Source organism: Propithecus coquereli, unplaced genomic scaffold (assembly GCF_000956105.1).
Source record: "Propithecus coquereli isolate 6110/MARCELLA unplaced genomic scaffold, Pcoq_1.0 Scaffold119, whole genome shotgun sequence".
In the NCBI taxonomy this organism is placed as follows: Eukaryota; Metazoa; Chordata; class Mammalia; order Primates; family Indriidae; genus Propithecus; species Propithecus coquereli.
The window spans coordinates 2741693-2757005 of NW_012135969.1; the positions used below are offsets into that span (position 1 = coordinate 2741693).

Here is a 15313-nt window from a genome sequence, read left to right on the forward strand (position 1 = left end):
CTTTGTTTCTGAACGGACAATGGGCGGCTAAGAGGCCGGGGCACCCAGGCTGGGCTCCTGGGCTCCAGCTCAGGAGGGGCCCGGGGGGTGCACTCAGTGTGTCCAGCCAGAGCCCCTGGCCCTGGGCAGCTGCTACAGTGGCAAATTCCTGGGGTTTTGGCTCAGACTTCAAAGGCTGGGTCCCAGCCCCCCTTCAGCCTGGCTATAAAGGGCTGACCAGTGTCTCCGTCCAGACTGGACCCTGCATCTGACCCGCGGACACCATGGCTGCCACCAGCAGCAGCATCTGCCAGTTCTCAACCTCCGGCTCCAGCAAGGGACTGTGTGTGCCCGGTGGGGGCTTCTCTCGGATGTTCTCCTTCTGTGTCGGGGCTGCCTCTCGGGCCCTCAGCCTCCTGGGAGCCAGCAGCTATGGCAACATATCAGTCACCTCGTCCCTCTTCTCGGTGGGCTCGTGGGGAGGCTGCAGCAGTGGCTACACCTGCAGCCTGGGTGGGGGCCTCGGCTCCAGCTTTGATGTGCTGGATGCTCTGCTGGGGGGCGGCGAGAAGGCCACTATACAGAACCTCAACGACCGCCTGTCCTCCTACCGGGACAAGGTGCGCGCCCTGGAGGAGGCCAACGGTGACCTGGAGGTGAAGATACGTGAGCAGTACAAGAAGCGGGACCCAACCAGCCCAGAGCGCGACTACAGCCACTACTTCAAGACCACTGAGGACTCTGCCCTCTGTCCTCTGCCCATGGTCCTTGCTTCTAATTCACTCCATCTTAACGTTGGGCCTTTGCAGCAATTCTCCCCTGTCCTAGGCCTCCATCATTCATTCATTCATTCATTCACTCACTTGCTCTGGACCCAGTCCTGTGCCCTCTGGTCCCAGGCCTGGAAAACATCCTGTGCTGTGGCGTTGTTGGGAGTTCTCCAGGGGGACAGAGGAGAACTCCTCCCTTCCTCGGGGGAACATATTTGGGGTGGGTAATGGAGGAGTGGCCAGGGAAGTCTTCAGAGCCTTGAAGGCAGGAGTTGTGTTCCCGGTGTGGAGAACAGCATGGGCAGAAGCACAGAGCCGGGGAGTTTGGTGTGGCTGCTGGGAGATGAGGCTGGACATCTTCGTGCTATTCCATTCCCCTCTGGGGCTGCCCTCCTGCCGGCCTAACCTCCTCCAGGCAGTCCTCCTGGATGGATGGCACTTGTCTTCTATCCCCAGATCTTGGGATCTGTTCGACACTGAGGTTCGGTCTATGCCCCGTTCCTTGCGCTGGTGTTGCCGACTCTGGCGTGTTCTCGTGGCTGCTCTTGCTGTGGGTCTTCCTCACTCCCTCCACGACAGTCACTCTGGGGTTCCCTGAGGGCAGGAGCCCTGTTTGGACACTCTCAAGGGAAGAGTTTCTTTAAGTTAGGCTGGTGGAGGAACTGACACCACAGGCGCGCGCGCGCGCGCGCACACACACACACACACACACACACTCTCATGACCTCTGAGAACGTGGCCTTGGCATTCTGTAAACGTGGCCACTTGCTTCTTCTGTACCAGACCTGCCCCTGGAGGGTCCCACGGTGTGCAGCCCCCAGAGGCAGCGAGGGGCTAAAGAGGAGTGTGAAGCAGGCGGGTCCCCGGCGGTGGGGCCGGCCCAGTTTCCTGGGTGGAGAGCCGGGCTGCTGCTGCCCTACAGGGGGCTTTGCCTGCTCCTGCCAGGACCTCCACCAGGCGGGGAGTTCCTGCAAGCAGAGCTACTGGCAGTGCCAGATCAGATACCAGGCTCGGTCCTGGCGGTGGGGAACCCAGGGGAGCCCTGGTGAGTCAACGCTCCTGAGCTTCGGGGTCAGCCAGCACCTCCCCGCTCCGCCCCGCGCAGCACGTGCCAGGCCTCTGCCCCTCTGAGTCGCCCTGCGCACCCCTCACCCCGGGGTTTCACAGCCAACCCTCCCTGTGCCCGATCAGCCTCCTGAGCACGGAGGTGGGTGGGGGGCGGGCTACAGACGGGCCCACTGTGGCCGGGGGCAGGTGACAAACGGCCGCAGGCTCAGCCTGATCCAGGGACGTTTCACAGAACCGAGGTCCTCGAGTGGGTTCTGGGAGGGGCTGTACACGACGAGCCCACGGGGCTGCTTTTGGCTGCGGGGGCTTCTCCCTCTCGGGTCTCGCGCGGTCCAGCCCTCAGCCTCGGCAAACCCCAGGTCGGCGCGGCCCACGTGCCACCTTCGCCAAGCTCCTCTCTGCTCCCTCTGGGTGGTGTGGAGGGGCCGTGCTGTCTTCCGCACCCCCATGGCCCCGACTGGAGCCTGGCTTGGGCATTTCCGACGGTGCCAGCGACAGCGGCCACAATCATCACCAACCCGCTGCTCTTCCAGGGCCCCTCCCTCTCATGTTCGCATTTAAACCACCCGGATGACCTTGTGGGAAAAGAAAACTTTGCCCCAGGTTTGAGGTGGGGCCAACCATAACCTCATTAATTAGTTAATTAGTCACTTAATTAAACAAATGTACCCTGGGGGTGACTCTGGGCCAGGGCACTGTGCCCAGGGCTGGGGGGTTCCGAAGAGAATAGGATAGACGTGGCCTTGTCCCCCTGGAACTCAGAGTCCAGCAGAGGAGAAAATAACCAAAAAAGTTAAAGAAATAGGTATAAAATCACAACCGAGAGAAGTGCTGAAGAAGAGAGATGGGCAGGCAGGAGGAATGGCAGGGAGAGGAGATCCAGGCAGGAAATCCAGGGGGGCTTTTTGGAGGAGGTGGCACTGAGCCTAGAGATGAATTTAGCTGGGAAGAGAGAGGGAGGCCTAGGCAGAGGTCATGACCCCCTGGTGGGAGAGGGCTGCATAACGGTCTCTCTCCAGGCATCCATGTTTGCCTGTGCCTGGGCATCCTGCCCCTACCACTCTGAGCCCCCTGAGGGCCTTGGCTTGGCCCCTGAAGTTCCCAGCAGGGTGCTTGGAGGAAGACACTACCACCCTGATGACCCTTGCAAAGCCTGCATGGGTGCTGCAGGGCCTCCCTGGGGCTGCCGAGGGTGTCTGCTCACTGAGCCCGCATCTCTCCCAGATCTTGGTGGCTATGATTGACAACGCCAGCTTCGTGCTGCAGGTCGACAATGCCTGCCTGGCAGCTGATGACCAAGGGAGTCTGGGTCTCCGGGGCTGCCAGGGGCTCTGCACACCATGGAGTGCTCTGTGTGTGCATGAGGTGGTGTCCCTGTGACTCCATGAGGACTCTAGGGCTCACACCTCCAGCCTGCCCAGGTACGAGGCAGAGTTGAACTTGCACATGAGCGTGGAGGCCGACATCAATGGCCTGTGCTGGGTGCTGGACGAGCAGACCCTGGCCAGAGCCGACCTGGAGATGTAGGTCGAGAACCTCAGGGAGGAGCTGGCCGACCTCCGGAAGAAGCACAAGGAAGTGGGGCCAGCTCAGGGACCGAGGCAGAAACTCGCCCAGGAGCAGGGCTGGGACCTCAGGATCTCCCCGGGCTGGGGCCGTGCTCGCAGTCCAGCTCCCGTCTCTGGTGGGTCCCTGGCCCTGCCCCTGCCCCTGCCCCTGACGCGCAGAGGGCCCTGGCTGAGCTTCCCAAGGAGTCTTCTCTTGTTGCTTGAGGCTCGGCCCATTGCAGCTAGCTAACTAATGAGGGAATCGGTGTAAGAACACACAATGCTAATTATTATAATTAATTTTAACAGTGATAGTCATAACAACAAGGACTATCTGCCCAGCGCATTACCAGTGATTCATAGCAATGATCTCAGCTGATACCGACAACATCACTGGGAGAAAGATACTCCAAGGCTTAGAGAGGCTACGGGATTTACCCAACGCTGCACAGGGACCGTCCCTCAGGTCTGTCTGACTCATGTCCACGTTCGGGTCTGACTCCACCTCTCTGCCTCCTCTCCTGCCTCCCTTTTCCAGACAGCACTGGGTCCCGGGGACCCCTAGGTTCAACCCATGGATAAGATCCAGGGCCCCACTGGGGGCTCGTGAGGCCTCTAGTGCCCTGTCCTTGTGGCTTCCTTCTCGGCTGACCTCTGCTCTGGCCTGAGCTGGGGGAGCCTAATGCCCAAGTAGCAGGACGCGCAGAGAGTGCTTCCCCTTGGCTTTGAGGCTGGTCATACGATTGCTTTCCCCCCAGAAGATTAACATTTTCTAAGAGGCCTGGCTCAGCCGTTGCCAACACAGGGGCGCTTTCCCTCCCGGCTCCTGCTGTGGGTTCCAGCGTGAGTGAGGTTGCCCCCGCTCAGCCTGGCCCTGCTGGAAGCTGCCATTCCCCTCTGGCCTCAGCACATGTTGGGGATGGGTGGAGCCCACCCCCATGTCACAGCGTGTGTTGGGGAGAATTGATATCCGTAGTCCTGCACATTTGGGACATGGCCACATCTGCCTCCACCTTCAGGGTGAGGAGCTGTTGGCCTGTCTGTCTGTCTGTCATCTGCACCTGTCTCCCAGAGGCAGAGAAGGCAAGCCCCAGGGTCTCTCTCCAGGATGGTCCTGGGCGAGCTCCTGCTATCCTCTCTGCCTAGGAAATGAATGCGCTGAGAGGCCAGGTGGGTGGGGACATCGGCGTGGAGGTGGACACCACCCCTGGCGTCGACCTGAGCCACATCCTGAATGAGATGTGTGACCAGCATGAGAAGTTGGTGGAGAAAAACTGCGAGGATGCGAGGACTGGTTCTCCAGCAAGGTGGGTGGCCGTGTGCGAGCGGCTGTGCACACGTGTGGGCACATGTGCTGTGTGCTGCTGCAGGCTGGAACACTGTCCCAGCTGGAAGGACCTCTGGGAACCAGTTGGACCAGCCCCTTGTGCTTCAGATGTAAAATGTGAGCTCAGAGAGGATTGAAGCTCACACAACGCTCCACTGGGGAATGGATCCAGGCCTCCCGAAGCCTGGTCTAGGGCTTCTGCCGCCACAGGTGCTTGCAGGATGTGTGTATCTGAATCCACAACTCACACTCCTGTAAACACATACTGAGCATCTACAGTGTCCCAGCGACAGTAACAGGTACAAAAAGAATAAAACCCGGTGACTGTCTTTGAGGTGTTGCAGTTCAGTGGCAGTAACAAATGCAAATGACTGCAGAGCAAGGAGAATTCTGCCAAGTTCCATGTGGGTGCAGAGGGTCTCTGTGTGCAGATGTCTTTGGGGCCCTACAGAGGCCAGGAGGGGCTGGAGGGGTAGTTCTGGGAGGCAGGGGCTCAGGGGCAGCCCCTGTCCTCTGCCCTGCCTCTGAAAGCCTCCTTAAGCCCCTGTGGCCCACCCTGCCTTCCAGACAGAGGAGCTGAGCCGCAAGGTGGCCACCAACACTGAGGCCCTGCAGAGTGGCAGGATAGAGATCGTGGAGCCCCGCTGCTCCATGCAGAACCTGGAGACCGAGCTGCAGTCCCAGCTGAGCATGGTAGGGCCTGCGTCCCCTTCCTGCCCTGTACTGTCACTCCGGGGCAGGCCCAGCCCCGTAGACCACCCCGCTTGGAGAACCAGAGGCTCCCCAGCCAGCCTGTCTCTTTATACCCCGTGACTGGCCCTCTCAGCCCCAGTCACCTTCCCACTGTGCTGGCAGCATCGCCACCCCACACAGGAGGGGCCTGGCTAGTGCTCTGCTGCGGGAAAGGTCCCAGGGCTGTCTCACTGTGCCACCCACCCCTTGGTCCACAGAAAGCGTCGCTGCCGGGCAGCCTGGCAGAGACGGAGACACGCTACGGAGCCCAGCTGGCCCAGCTGCAGGGGCTCATGAGCTGTGCGAGCTCCGCTGTGACGAGAGCGCCCACCAGAACCACGAGTAGCAGGTGCTGCGGGACCAGGCTGGAGCGGGAGATCGATACCTGCCGCTGCCTGCCGGAGGGCGAGGGCGCCCAGCGAGTGGGCGAGTGGGCGCGTGGGTGCCCAGGCACCTGCAGGGGTGGGCCCTGGCCACCCAGGCAGTGGCATTTGAGCACTGGCAAAGGCCAGGAGATGTGACTGTAGGAATCTGCGGAGGTGGCAGGAGGTGAAACTGAGAATGCAGGCTGGGGTCGGGCTGAGGAGCCTCGAATGCCGAATTAAAGCATCTGGACTAGACAAATAGGCAATGGGGAGCCATGGAGGGATTTGGAGCAGAGGAGGGGGATGATCATCAAGCTATGTTAGAATATTCACGCTGGCTGCAGAGGGGAGAAATGGATCAGAGGGGTCAGAGTGGGGCTGGAGAGACCCAGCAGGAGGCTGGAGCAGGGGGTCAGGCCAGAGAAGTCCTGCTGTGTGGGGCAGAGGGCAGGGAAAGGAAGTGGTGTAGGCAGGAGAGAGGTTGTAGCGTAAACAGCAGGACTGGATGCCTGAGCATGGGGGCGAGGACGGCTCACAGTGAGGACTCAGCAAGCGTGGCGTGAACGCAGGAAGGAGTGGATAGCGATGGCCTGGGTTCTGGTTGCGATGACTGTGTGGCTGGTGATGCCAGGATGGGCCGAGGAGCGAGGTGGGTGGTGGTCTGGTTTGGAATTGGGAAGGTTGATCAGGCCCCTGGATGACAGTGTTCTAGTGTCTCTTAGTCACACATTCCATCTTTTTGCTCCCTGACAGTGGCGAAGTCCATTTATAGTCTAACCACAGTCTCTCCTGCTTTAATTGAGTCTATTTGTTGGGCCCTTTGGGATATGGAAAAACCACTTGCTCAGCTTCTCCTTGTGACTCCCTGGTTAGCAGCCACAAAGTGCCACGGGGCCTTCTGTGGCACTGTCCCCTTTCTTGCTGCACTGAGCCTGTGTCCTTGGTTCTTGGTCCTTGGGCCTGCGCTAGTTTCCATGCACTGCACTCCCAGCTGTGATTTCCTGCCAGTTTGCGAAACCCTCTCTCCCCTCTGCCTGGGGCCTCCCCAGCTGCTGCCCACAGCAGTGCTCCCAGGGGCCAGGCTGGCCAGCATCCCTGGGCTGATGGATCCCCCTCTCCCTGCAGCCTGGCCATGCAGTACTCCTTGTCCCTGGCCTTGAAGCCCACCTGGGAAGGTTAGCGCCTGCCCTGTCCTGCCCAAAGGAGGGGCTGTGTGGACTCCAAAGGAGGGGACCCTTCCGCGTGGGGGACTGGGGGAACCACAGGCTGGGTGGCTCCTGCCTGAGGTGCCCTCTCCTCCACCTCGTCCAGCTGTGGTGACCAGTTGCCAGGTGTGCACCATCATGGAGGAAGTCCAGGACGGCTAGGTGGTCTCCTCTCAAGAGAAGGTTCACCGCTCCACCCACTGAGGCCCCTTTCTGCATGTGACAGCCCGACCTTGGGGGCTGGGGGCAGCCATCACTTCAGCCCCCAGCACACTACTGCCACGCCCGAGAGGCCCTGTCCACGAGCTGCTGCTGCCTTTCTGTGTCTTCCTGCAGACCCCCCCCCCCGCCCCCTGCACTGAGGAGGCCTCCTGGGTTTGCCCCAGTGACTGCTGTTAAAGCTTTGCCTGAAGTTCAGTGCCTTCTGTGCTCTGGTCTGGTCATTGGCTTGGGGCAGTGTGGGCTGAGGGATTGGGAGAAGAGGAGAATTTACTGAGTGTTTGGTATCGACTTGTCACCTGCCAACCTGTCCTGCCCACTCCATCCAGGCCTGGGGCTCCCAGAAGGAGAGGGAAGGAGGCGGAAGGATCAAGGGTGGAGGGAGGGGCAACCCCCCATGCTGGGAAAGTCTCTAAGAATCAGCCCCAGGGTCTCTGTTACCTGGGGCCGGTTCCCCGGAGGGCCCCCCACCGACTTCCTGGGGACCACACCTGTTACCAGCGCTCCCCGCCGAAGCCAGGACGGGTTCCAGAGCAGAGGGAGAGGGGCTGGGGGGCTTTCTGAAGGAGCCATCTGGGCATCGATGGGTGAGAGGGGCGGCAGTGGCACAGCCAGCCCAGGAAACCAGACCGGCTCTGCCCGGCTCGGGGTGTGTGTGGGGTGTGTGTGGGGTGGGGTGGCCACCGTGTGTTTGCGCGTGGGGGGCGTCCTGTTTGCTTTGGTGGCTTGGCAGCTTCTGGGCTATTGAGGAATCTCCCTCGGCTGCTGGCGAGCTGTCTGGGCCTGTCTGGGAGGTGGAAGCCATCCGTAGTCTGTAACACGACCACATTCCTCCCCACTGGCCTGTCGGGACCCTGGGTCCCAGGGTAGGGTGGGGCTGTGGGGTGGGCACGGGGCCACCCGTGGAGTCATATCTCAGGGAGTCTGGGGGCAGAGGGCTGGCTGGGGTCTCAGGATGAGCCTCTTCTGGGGCAGCATACTTTAGGGTCCCAGTGGGCTGGGACCTGAGACAGATGCCCCTCACCTCACCCTGGGGCCTCTTGGGGCAGAGAGGGGTGGGGATGATGGAAGGTGGCATCCCCGTCATTGTTGGTTTAGATCCCCTCGTAGCGCCACGCTCCCCCCACAGCCTGCCACTTCCCCCCTACGGCTGAGCTCTTTGCCCCCGAGCACGGGACCCCCACCTGGACAGAGAGGAAGGGAAAGGCTTAGAGGAGGAGGCTGGGCCAGCTCTGGCCTCTAGGGGTGGGGCAGAGTGAGACACTGGCCAGCTGGACCTGTGGCCCCTGCAGTACATGCCTGGGTGTTGGGCTCTGCCGAAGGGGGCCCGTGTGGCCGGGTTCCTGGGGGATGGCTGCCGTGGCACAGTGAGGAGGAAGGATGTGGCTCTGCCAGCCCAGCCCTGGCATTAGGCAGGGCAATGTGGACCCTGCATCCCTTCCGAGGCCCCAGTTTCCTCGTCTGTGACGTGGGCTGGTAATCCGAGTTTTGCCAGCGGTCCTGAGCTGTGAGGTGGGCCCGGTGGGTTCAGTCCGGTTTGTTTCCAAAGCAGGGCAGGCTCTTGGTCCTCTTGCTCCCCAGTCCCCAGTCCCCAGCCCGGGCTCAGCCCCCTGTGTGGGGAGCACAGCAATCTTGGGGGGCTGTCTGACTCCCCGATCCATTTCCCCACCAGACACAGGGTCAAGGTGGGCAGGCTGGGGTGGCAGCTGCGTGGGAGGGCCCGGTGACGGTGACATCCTGCCCTCTCCTCTTCTCCGTATTAGGTCATGGGAAAGCGTAGCTGGAGGGCCTGCCTGAATCACAGGTGACGGGCCTGAGACCAGAGACACGCACGCACAGACGCAGACACCAGCATGGGGGTTCGGAGAAATGAGGCAGAGCCCTGATGATGGGAGGGGAGGGGGCCCCCGCCACCTGGGAGCTGGCAGGCGGCCAGTGGTGATGAAAGCCCAGGGGAATGGAAACAGAGCCGTGAGCCTGTTGTAATCGCTACGCCCACTTGCTGGCCTATAAAAGAGGCGGGCGAGCCCCGGCACCGTGTGCACCTTGGGGCCTCTCTCCTCCTCTTGAGCCCTCTCGCTTGTGCCTGCTGCCCACTGCCGCCACCATGACCACCACCGTCCGCCAGTTCACCTCCTCCAGCTCCATCAAGGGCTCCTCCGGCCTGGGGGGTGGCTCATCCCGCACCTCCTGCCGGCTGTCTGGCGGCCTGGGCGCCGGCTCTTGCAGGCTGGGCTCTGCCAGCGGCCTGGGCAGTGCCCTCGGGGGCAGCGGCTACTCCAGCTGCTACAGCTTCGGCTCTGGTGGTGGCTATGGCAGCAGCTTTGGGGGAGCTGACGGGCTGCTGGCGGGCAATGAGAAGGCCACCATGCAGAACCTCAACGACCGCCTGGCCTCCTACCTGGACAAGGTGCGCGCCCTAGAGGAGGCCAACACCGAGCTGGAGGTGAAGATCCGAGACTGGTACAAGAAGCAGGCGCCAGGGCCTGCCCGGGACTACAGCCAGTACTATAAGACCATCGAGGACCTGCAGAACAAGGTAGGCTTGGGGGAGGCCCACTGGGGGACAGGACTTGTCCTCCCCCATCTCCTGCCCTGGAAGAAGGCCTGGAGTCTAGCCTGGGGGCTGCCTGGGGGCTGCAGGGGGCCTCAGGGAGCCCAGGGCAGCTTGGCTTTGGCTTGACTTCTGGGAGCCTGTCTCGAGACCTTATGGGGTCCATTCTTCCTTTTTGGGGGGCAGCAGGTCAGGCCAGGGACAAATGGGCCTTGTGGGGCCCTTGGAGCCTCAGTTTCTTCATCATGGAGCTTCTTGCCACCTTGTGTGTCTGTGGGATAAGAGAGGACGCATGTGGCAGGCTGGGCCTGAGGAGCAGGTGTCAGCAGGAGGGGTCTGGGCGATGGTGGGGCAGGGGTCCGAGTGAGCGTCCAATGGCACCTGCTGGGAGAGGAGGGAGGAGGAGGGGGTGGGACCTCAGGAGGGGAAGGCCTCTTGTGTGCCTTATTTGGGGATGTCTCTGGCTTCTCCTTCCCTCCTGCTGCCCCTCAAGGTGGGCTCAGCAAGCCCAGGGGCGGGGCTGTCATTGGAGCCAGGGCTTAGGGCCTAGGAGTGGCTGTGACTTCTGATTTGGTGAGGGCTCCTTTAGCCTCCTTTGGGGGAGCCTCTCTGGGACACCCTCTTGCCCACTGTAAAATGAGGGGGGTGCCCACATCCCCTCTTCCTGGAGTTCTGGGACAGCTTCTGCCTGGGGGACATTCCCCCATCCCTCCCTGGCTCTCCCACAATCCCAGCCGGCTGCCTCCTCTCCTTCAAGACTGAGCCTGGCGTGGGGGTGGCGAGTTTCAGCCCATCAGACTCCTGCTTGCCCTGCCTCTGCCAACAGCACAGCACAGCGTAGGGGAGAGGCTGGGCGGGAAGAGAGGCTTCCAGAGAAGGCGGCACATCATGGCCCCAGGCAGGGAGGGCTGTCTGCTAACCCTGAACTGGGCTGAGTCACCCCCACCCCTGACCTGGTTACTCTTCCGTGTCCCCAGATCCTCACGGCCTCCGTGGACAATGCCAACATCGTGCTGCAGATCGACAATGCCCGTCTGGCTGCTGATGACTTCCGCACCAAGTGAGTCCTGGCCAGTGGCTGGGGCGGCCTGGGCAAGGTCGGGGAGGAGCTTGGGGCTCCCCTCCCTACCCCAGGACCCCTCGGTTGCTTGTGCCAAGGCCCAGGAGGTGGGGTTGGGGCAGTCCTAGGAGCTGCTCGGAGCCCACCCCTTAGTCTAGGATGCAGCAAATGCAGCAAATTCTGAAGTTTGCTGGGCTCTGGGCTCGGCAGGTGGTAGAGGAGAGGGAGGGAGGCAGGAGGCAGAGAGGAGAGACATAAGGAAGCCGGGTTGGCATGGGGTCTTGCCTTGTGATGGCCCCAGGCCCCCAGAGCTGGCATGTGTTTCCACTCCAGCCTTTCATTGTCCCTCCCAAGTCCTTAGAGCCTGGCAAAGTGAGGATGGGGGAGGGGCTGGGACCAGGACCTACAAGTCCAAGGAGCCTGGACTGAAAGTCCTGGTTGCCGCGGCAGGTTTGAGACGGAGCAGGCCCTGCGTCTGAGCGTGGAGGCCGACATCAATGGCCTGCGCCGGGTGCTGGACGAGCTGACCCTGGCCAGAGCCGACCTGGAGATGCAGATCGAGAACCTCAAGGAGGAGCTGCTCTACCTCCGGAAGAACCACGAGGAGGTGAGGTGGCTGGGGCAGCAGGCCAAAGAGGCTGAGGAGTGGGTGGCAGAGCCCTGGGGCTGGGTCACGACCGAGGCCGTGGGAGATTGCAGAGCAGGTGTGCCGGGTCAGTCACCTTGCAGGGCGGCCCTGGCTGCAGAGCGCTGGTCCCGGGGGTCTGGAGCCAGCAGGCAGGGCAGCCTCGTCCTGTACCACACTGCTTCCCTGTGCCAGGGAACCTCCTGGGGGCTCACAGGGTCTTCCCCTGCCTGCCCTGGCCTCCCTCACGAGGACAGGGGATAAACGAGGACGTCTCCTCTTCGGCCCAGTTCAAACCCTCAAATCTGGACCCCCCCATGGAAGTTTGGAAGTTAGAGGGGAAATTTGGGGGGCATAGGCCTAAGAATTAAAATTTCTCTTTGGAGAGCCCTCAGTCTAATGGGGGCGACACAGTGTGATGGTGGAGGCGGGGCCTGCGCAGAGCAGATGATCAAAAGTCACTGGGAGGGTCAGAGGGTAGAGCGCAGGCAGAACAAAGGAGGGGTCCTTGGGAGGGGCGGGGGACCCCTTGTGTGGGAAAGCTTGGGCATGGGAGGCCAGGACGGGCCCAGATGCCCACACCCACATCCCCTCTTCCAGGAGATGAACGCCCTGCGAGGCCAGGTGGGTGGTGAGATCAACGTGGAGATGGATGCTGCCCCCGGCGTGGACCTGAGCCGCATCCTGTCCGAGATGCGTGACCAGTACGAGAAGATGGCAGAAAAGAACCGCAAGGACGCTGAGGACTGGTTCTTCAGCAAGGTGAGGGCTGCTGCAGACCAGAGCCTTTTATAGGGGCTGGGGTTCAGGGGCCTGAGCCCTGATAGTAAGCCCACCGCCTGGTGTCCTGGGGGGGCCCATCCTCAGCAAGTTGCATGGACCCCTGGGCATAGGGTCACCCATTGCATCTTAGCTAACACGGACCCTGGGGGTGGGTGTGGAGGTGGGGAGAGAGTAAAGACCCTGGGAGTCCTCATCTCTCCCTCACTAAGTTGGGAACCAGCACCAGGGCTGGGCTACGTGCCCTGCTGGTTCTTAGGTTTCCTGTTCTGTGTTCCCACTTGCAGGGATTAACCACACAAATGTAGCATTTCAAAGGGCTTGTTTCTGGGCTCTGGAAAGTGGGAAGCTGGTGAGAAGGCATCCCTTCCCACTGTCAGATTTCGGGGGAGGCCTGACGTGGGGAAGGCATCCAGGCTCACGCTGCTGTGTCCTGTGTCCTGTCTGCAGACAGAGGAGCTGAACCGCGAGGTGGCCACCAACAGTGAGCTGGTGCAGAGTGGCAAGAGCGAGATCTCTGAGCTCCGGCGCACGGTGCAGGCCTTGGAGATTGAGCTGCAGTCCCAGCTCAGCATGGTAGAAGCACTGCCAGGCATGGGGGTGGGCCCAGGGCTGGGAAGGGGGCATCGACCACCCCCACTGACCCCCCTGCCCCGGTCCTCCCGCCCTCTTGCAGAAAGCATCCCTGGAGGGCAGCCTGGCAGAGACAGAGAATCGCTACTGCGTGCAGCTGTCCCAGATCCAGGGGCTGATCGGCAGCGTGGAGGAGCAGCTGGCGCAGCTGCGCTGCGAGATGGAGCAGCAGAACCAGGAGTACAAGATCCTGCTGGACGTGAAGACGCGGCTGGAGCAGGAGATCGCCACCTACCGCCGCCTGCTGGAGGGCGAGGACGCCCAGTGAGTGGGGGGCGCCCCGGGCCAGGGCCAGGGGGGCCTCTGGGGCGGGGATGGGGCTCTCAGACTCACATCTAATCTTCTCTCTGTTTGTTTGCAGCCTGACTCAATACAAGCCAAAAGAACGTAAGCATCTCGGTGGCTGAGGGCTGGGCTGGGAGTGGGGTGCATAAGCCAGGCAGCCGTCTGCACACTGCTGGGGCACGGTCCCCAGGGAGCTCCAGGGCATGACGGCTGGCCCTCAGGAGGGACGGGGGAAGGGACACATTCAGGAGAAGGATCAAATGAGAGAGATCTGTCTGGTCTGATGGGGCAGGGCAGAGAACTGGTCCTTACCTTGGAGATCCTAGTCTGACCGCAGGCAGGGTCCCAGCTCTGGGTCTCATCTGGTGGGGAGATAGGGCCATGGTCTCGTGATCTTGGCTCTTGAGACCCTTCGGATGAGCAAAAGCAGTCCTATCTCTGGGGGCTCTAGCCTGACGTGGTCAGATCCCAGGTCCCAGTCTGATGGGGAAGATGTGATCCTAGCCCTGGGGTTCCTAGTCTAGTGGGGGTGATGGGGACCTGGGTTTTGTCTTGGAGGTCCCCTCAGATGGGGAGATGCGAGCATTGTCCATGCCCTGGAGACTGTAGAGGAATGGAGACAGATTTCATATAGATTTCACCCAGTCTACATGGCTCCTTTCTTGCTGAGGGACACAGTGGGTCAGAATCAAATAATCCATCACACAAGGACACTGGCAGAGGGATGGGATGGAAGGGAGGCAGCGGCAAGGGCAGGAGAGACAGGTGTGCAGTGTGATCTGAGGGGCCAGGGGAGGCATTCACAGCAGCGGGGAGCAGACTGGAAAGAGAGCCGGCTCCTCTTCAGAGGGGCTGGGGGCTGAGCAAGGACGTCTTAGCCCCTGCCCACCTCCAAGTGTCTGCTTCTCCTGCAGCCGTGACCACCCGCCAGGTGCGCACCATTGTGGAAGAGGTCCAGGACGGCAGGGTCATCTCCTCACGGGAGGAGGTCCACCAGAGCCCCCGCTAGGGACTTGGCTCCTCCTGGCCAGCCCCCCAGGAGGCAGGGAGGCAGCCGCCCCATCTGCCCTGCAGCCTCCAGCCTCTCCAGCCCCAGCCCCTGCTTTGGTCCTTTCCTTATGCTCCCCTCCCTCGCACCAATAAAGCTTGTTGACTCACATGTGGAACGTGTCCTTGTCCTGGCCACTGCATGGGTGCTAGTGACCAATGGGTGGGCTGGGAAGGAGTGGGGTGAGGGGCAATGGTGCTTGGACACCCAGTGTCATCGGCTTGGAGGTCAGGGGTCAGCTTAGACCAGGGTAAAGAGCAAGTCTGGGGAGAACTTGTGGGGGGGCGTTTGCATCTCCCAAGGGCTGGTGATCCTGCAGGGTGGTCCAGGCTGTGCAGGCCCAGGTGGAGCTGGCGCAGGGTGGTCCTGGGTGGTCTCTGCTTGCCCCGTAAGCAGCTCCATCACTGCAGGCAGTCACTTCCCCTCCCTGAGCCTCGCTTTCTTATCCATAAATGGATGAGAAGATCTCAGGATCTCAGGTGCCCGAATCCCAAGGGATGACTCACCCAGTCAACTGCTCCTCCTGGTCCTGTGGGCGGGGCCTTCCCCCAGAGGGGCAGGGGTGGACGGGGGCTGGGATAGGCACACAGGGAGGGTTGGTGGGGACCCAGGTGGGTGGTTAGGGCCCGGGCTCCTGTGTGAGCCTCAGGAAACCCCTGAGGAGGGGCTCCCATTGCCCCCACCCCAGGAACGTCAGCAGGATGCCCTGCTTCCAGGGAAGGCTGTGGACCCCAGGCAGGTGCAGGAGAAAGGGGGGCCTCTCTCAGGGATGTTTCCTCAAATGATCAACTACAACCCAGGATGGGGCAGGGTGGGGGTTCCACGGAGCAGTGCATCCTGGGGAGGGGAAGGGGCAGTCTGCCCAGCCACTCCCAGGACCCTCCGAGGGCCAGCCCGTTTCATTCTGGTGGTGGGCAAGGGGAGCTGTGGGGAACAGTGAGTTGGGACGCTGTTCCCACACCTGGAAGTCTTCCTTCGAGTAAATCCGGAAATCACTGAGTGGTGGGGTGGCCTGCCTTCTGGGTTTTCTTTAAGGAGGGGGTGGGCGGAAGGGGTTAAACGGAGGACAGTGTCCCCACTCCTTCACTGCTGGCCAGGTTGTCTCTGCTGCTGCAG

At 61.7% G+C, this 15313-nt stretch overlaps 1 protein-coding gene and 1 pseudogene across 1 annotated transcript; both read left to right on the forward strand.

The window, feature by feature from the left end:
* The first annotated feature begins 263 nt into the window (after window positions 1-263).
* LOC105822674 lies at window positions 264-7197 on the forward strand (annotated as a pseudogene).
* Window positions 7198-9203: 2006 nt separating this feature from the next.
* On the forward strand, window positions 9204-14306 carry LOC105823140 (keratin, type I cytoskeletal 17). The gene is made up of 8 exons (XM_012660248.1): window positions 9204-9751; window positions 10744-10826; window positions 11277-11433; window positions 12052-12213; window positions 12682-12807; window positions 12908-13128; window positions 13226-13251; window positions 14064-14306. The coding sequence occupies exons 1-8, from the start codon at window positions 9320-9322 to the stop codon at window positions 14156-14158; spliced, it is 1302 nt and encodes a 433-aa protein (XP_012515702.1). The 5' UTR covers window positions 9204-9319; the 3' UTR covers window positions 14159-14306.
* The last annotated feature ends 1007 nt before the right edge of the window (window positions 14307-15313 follow it).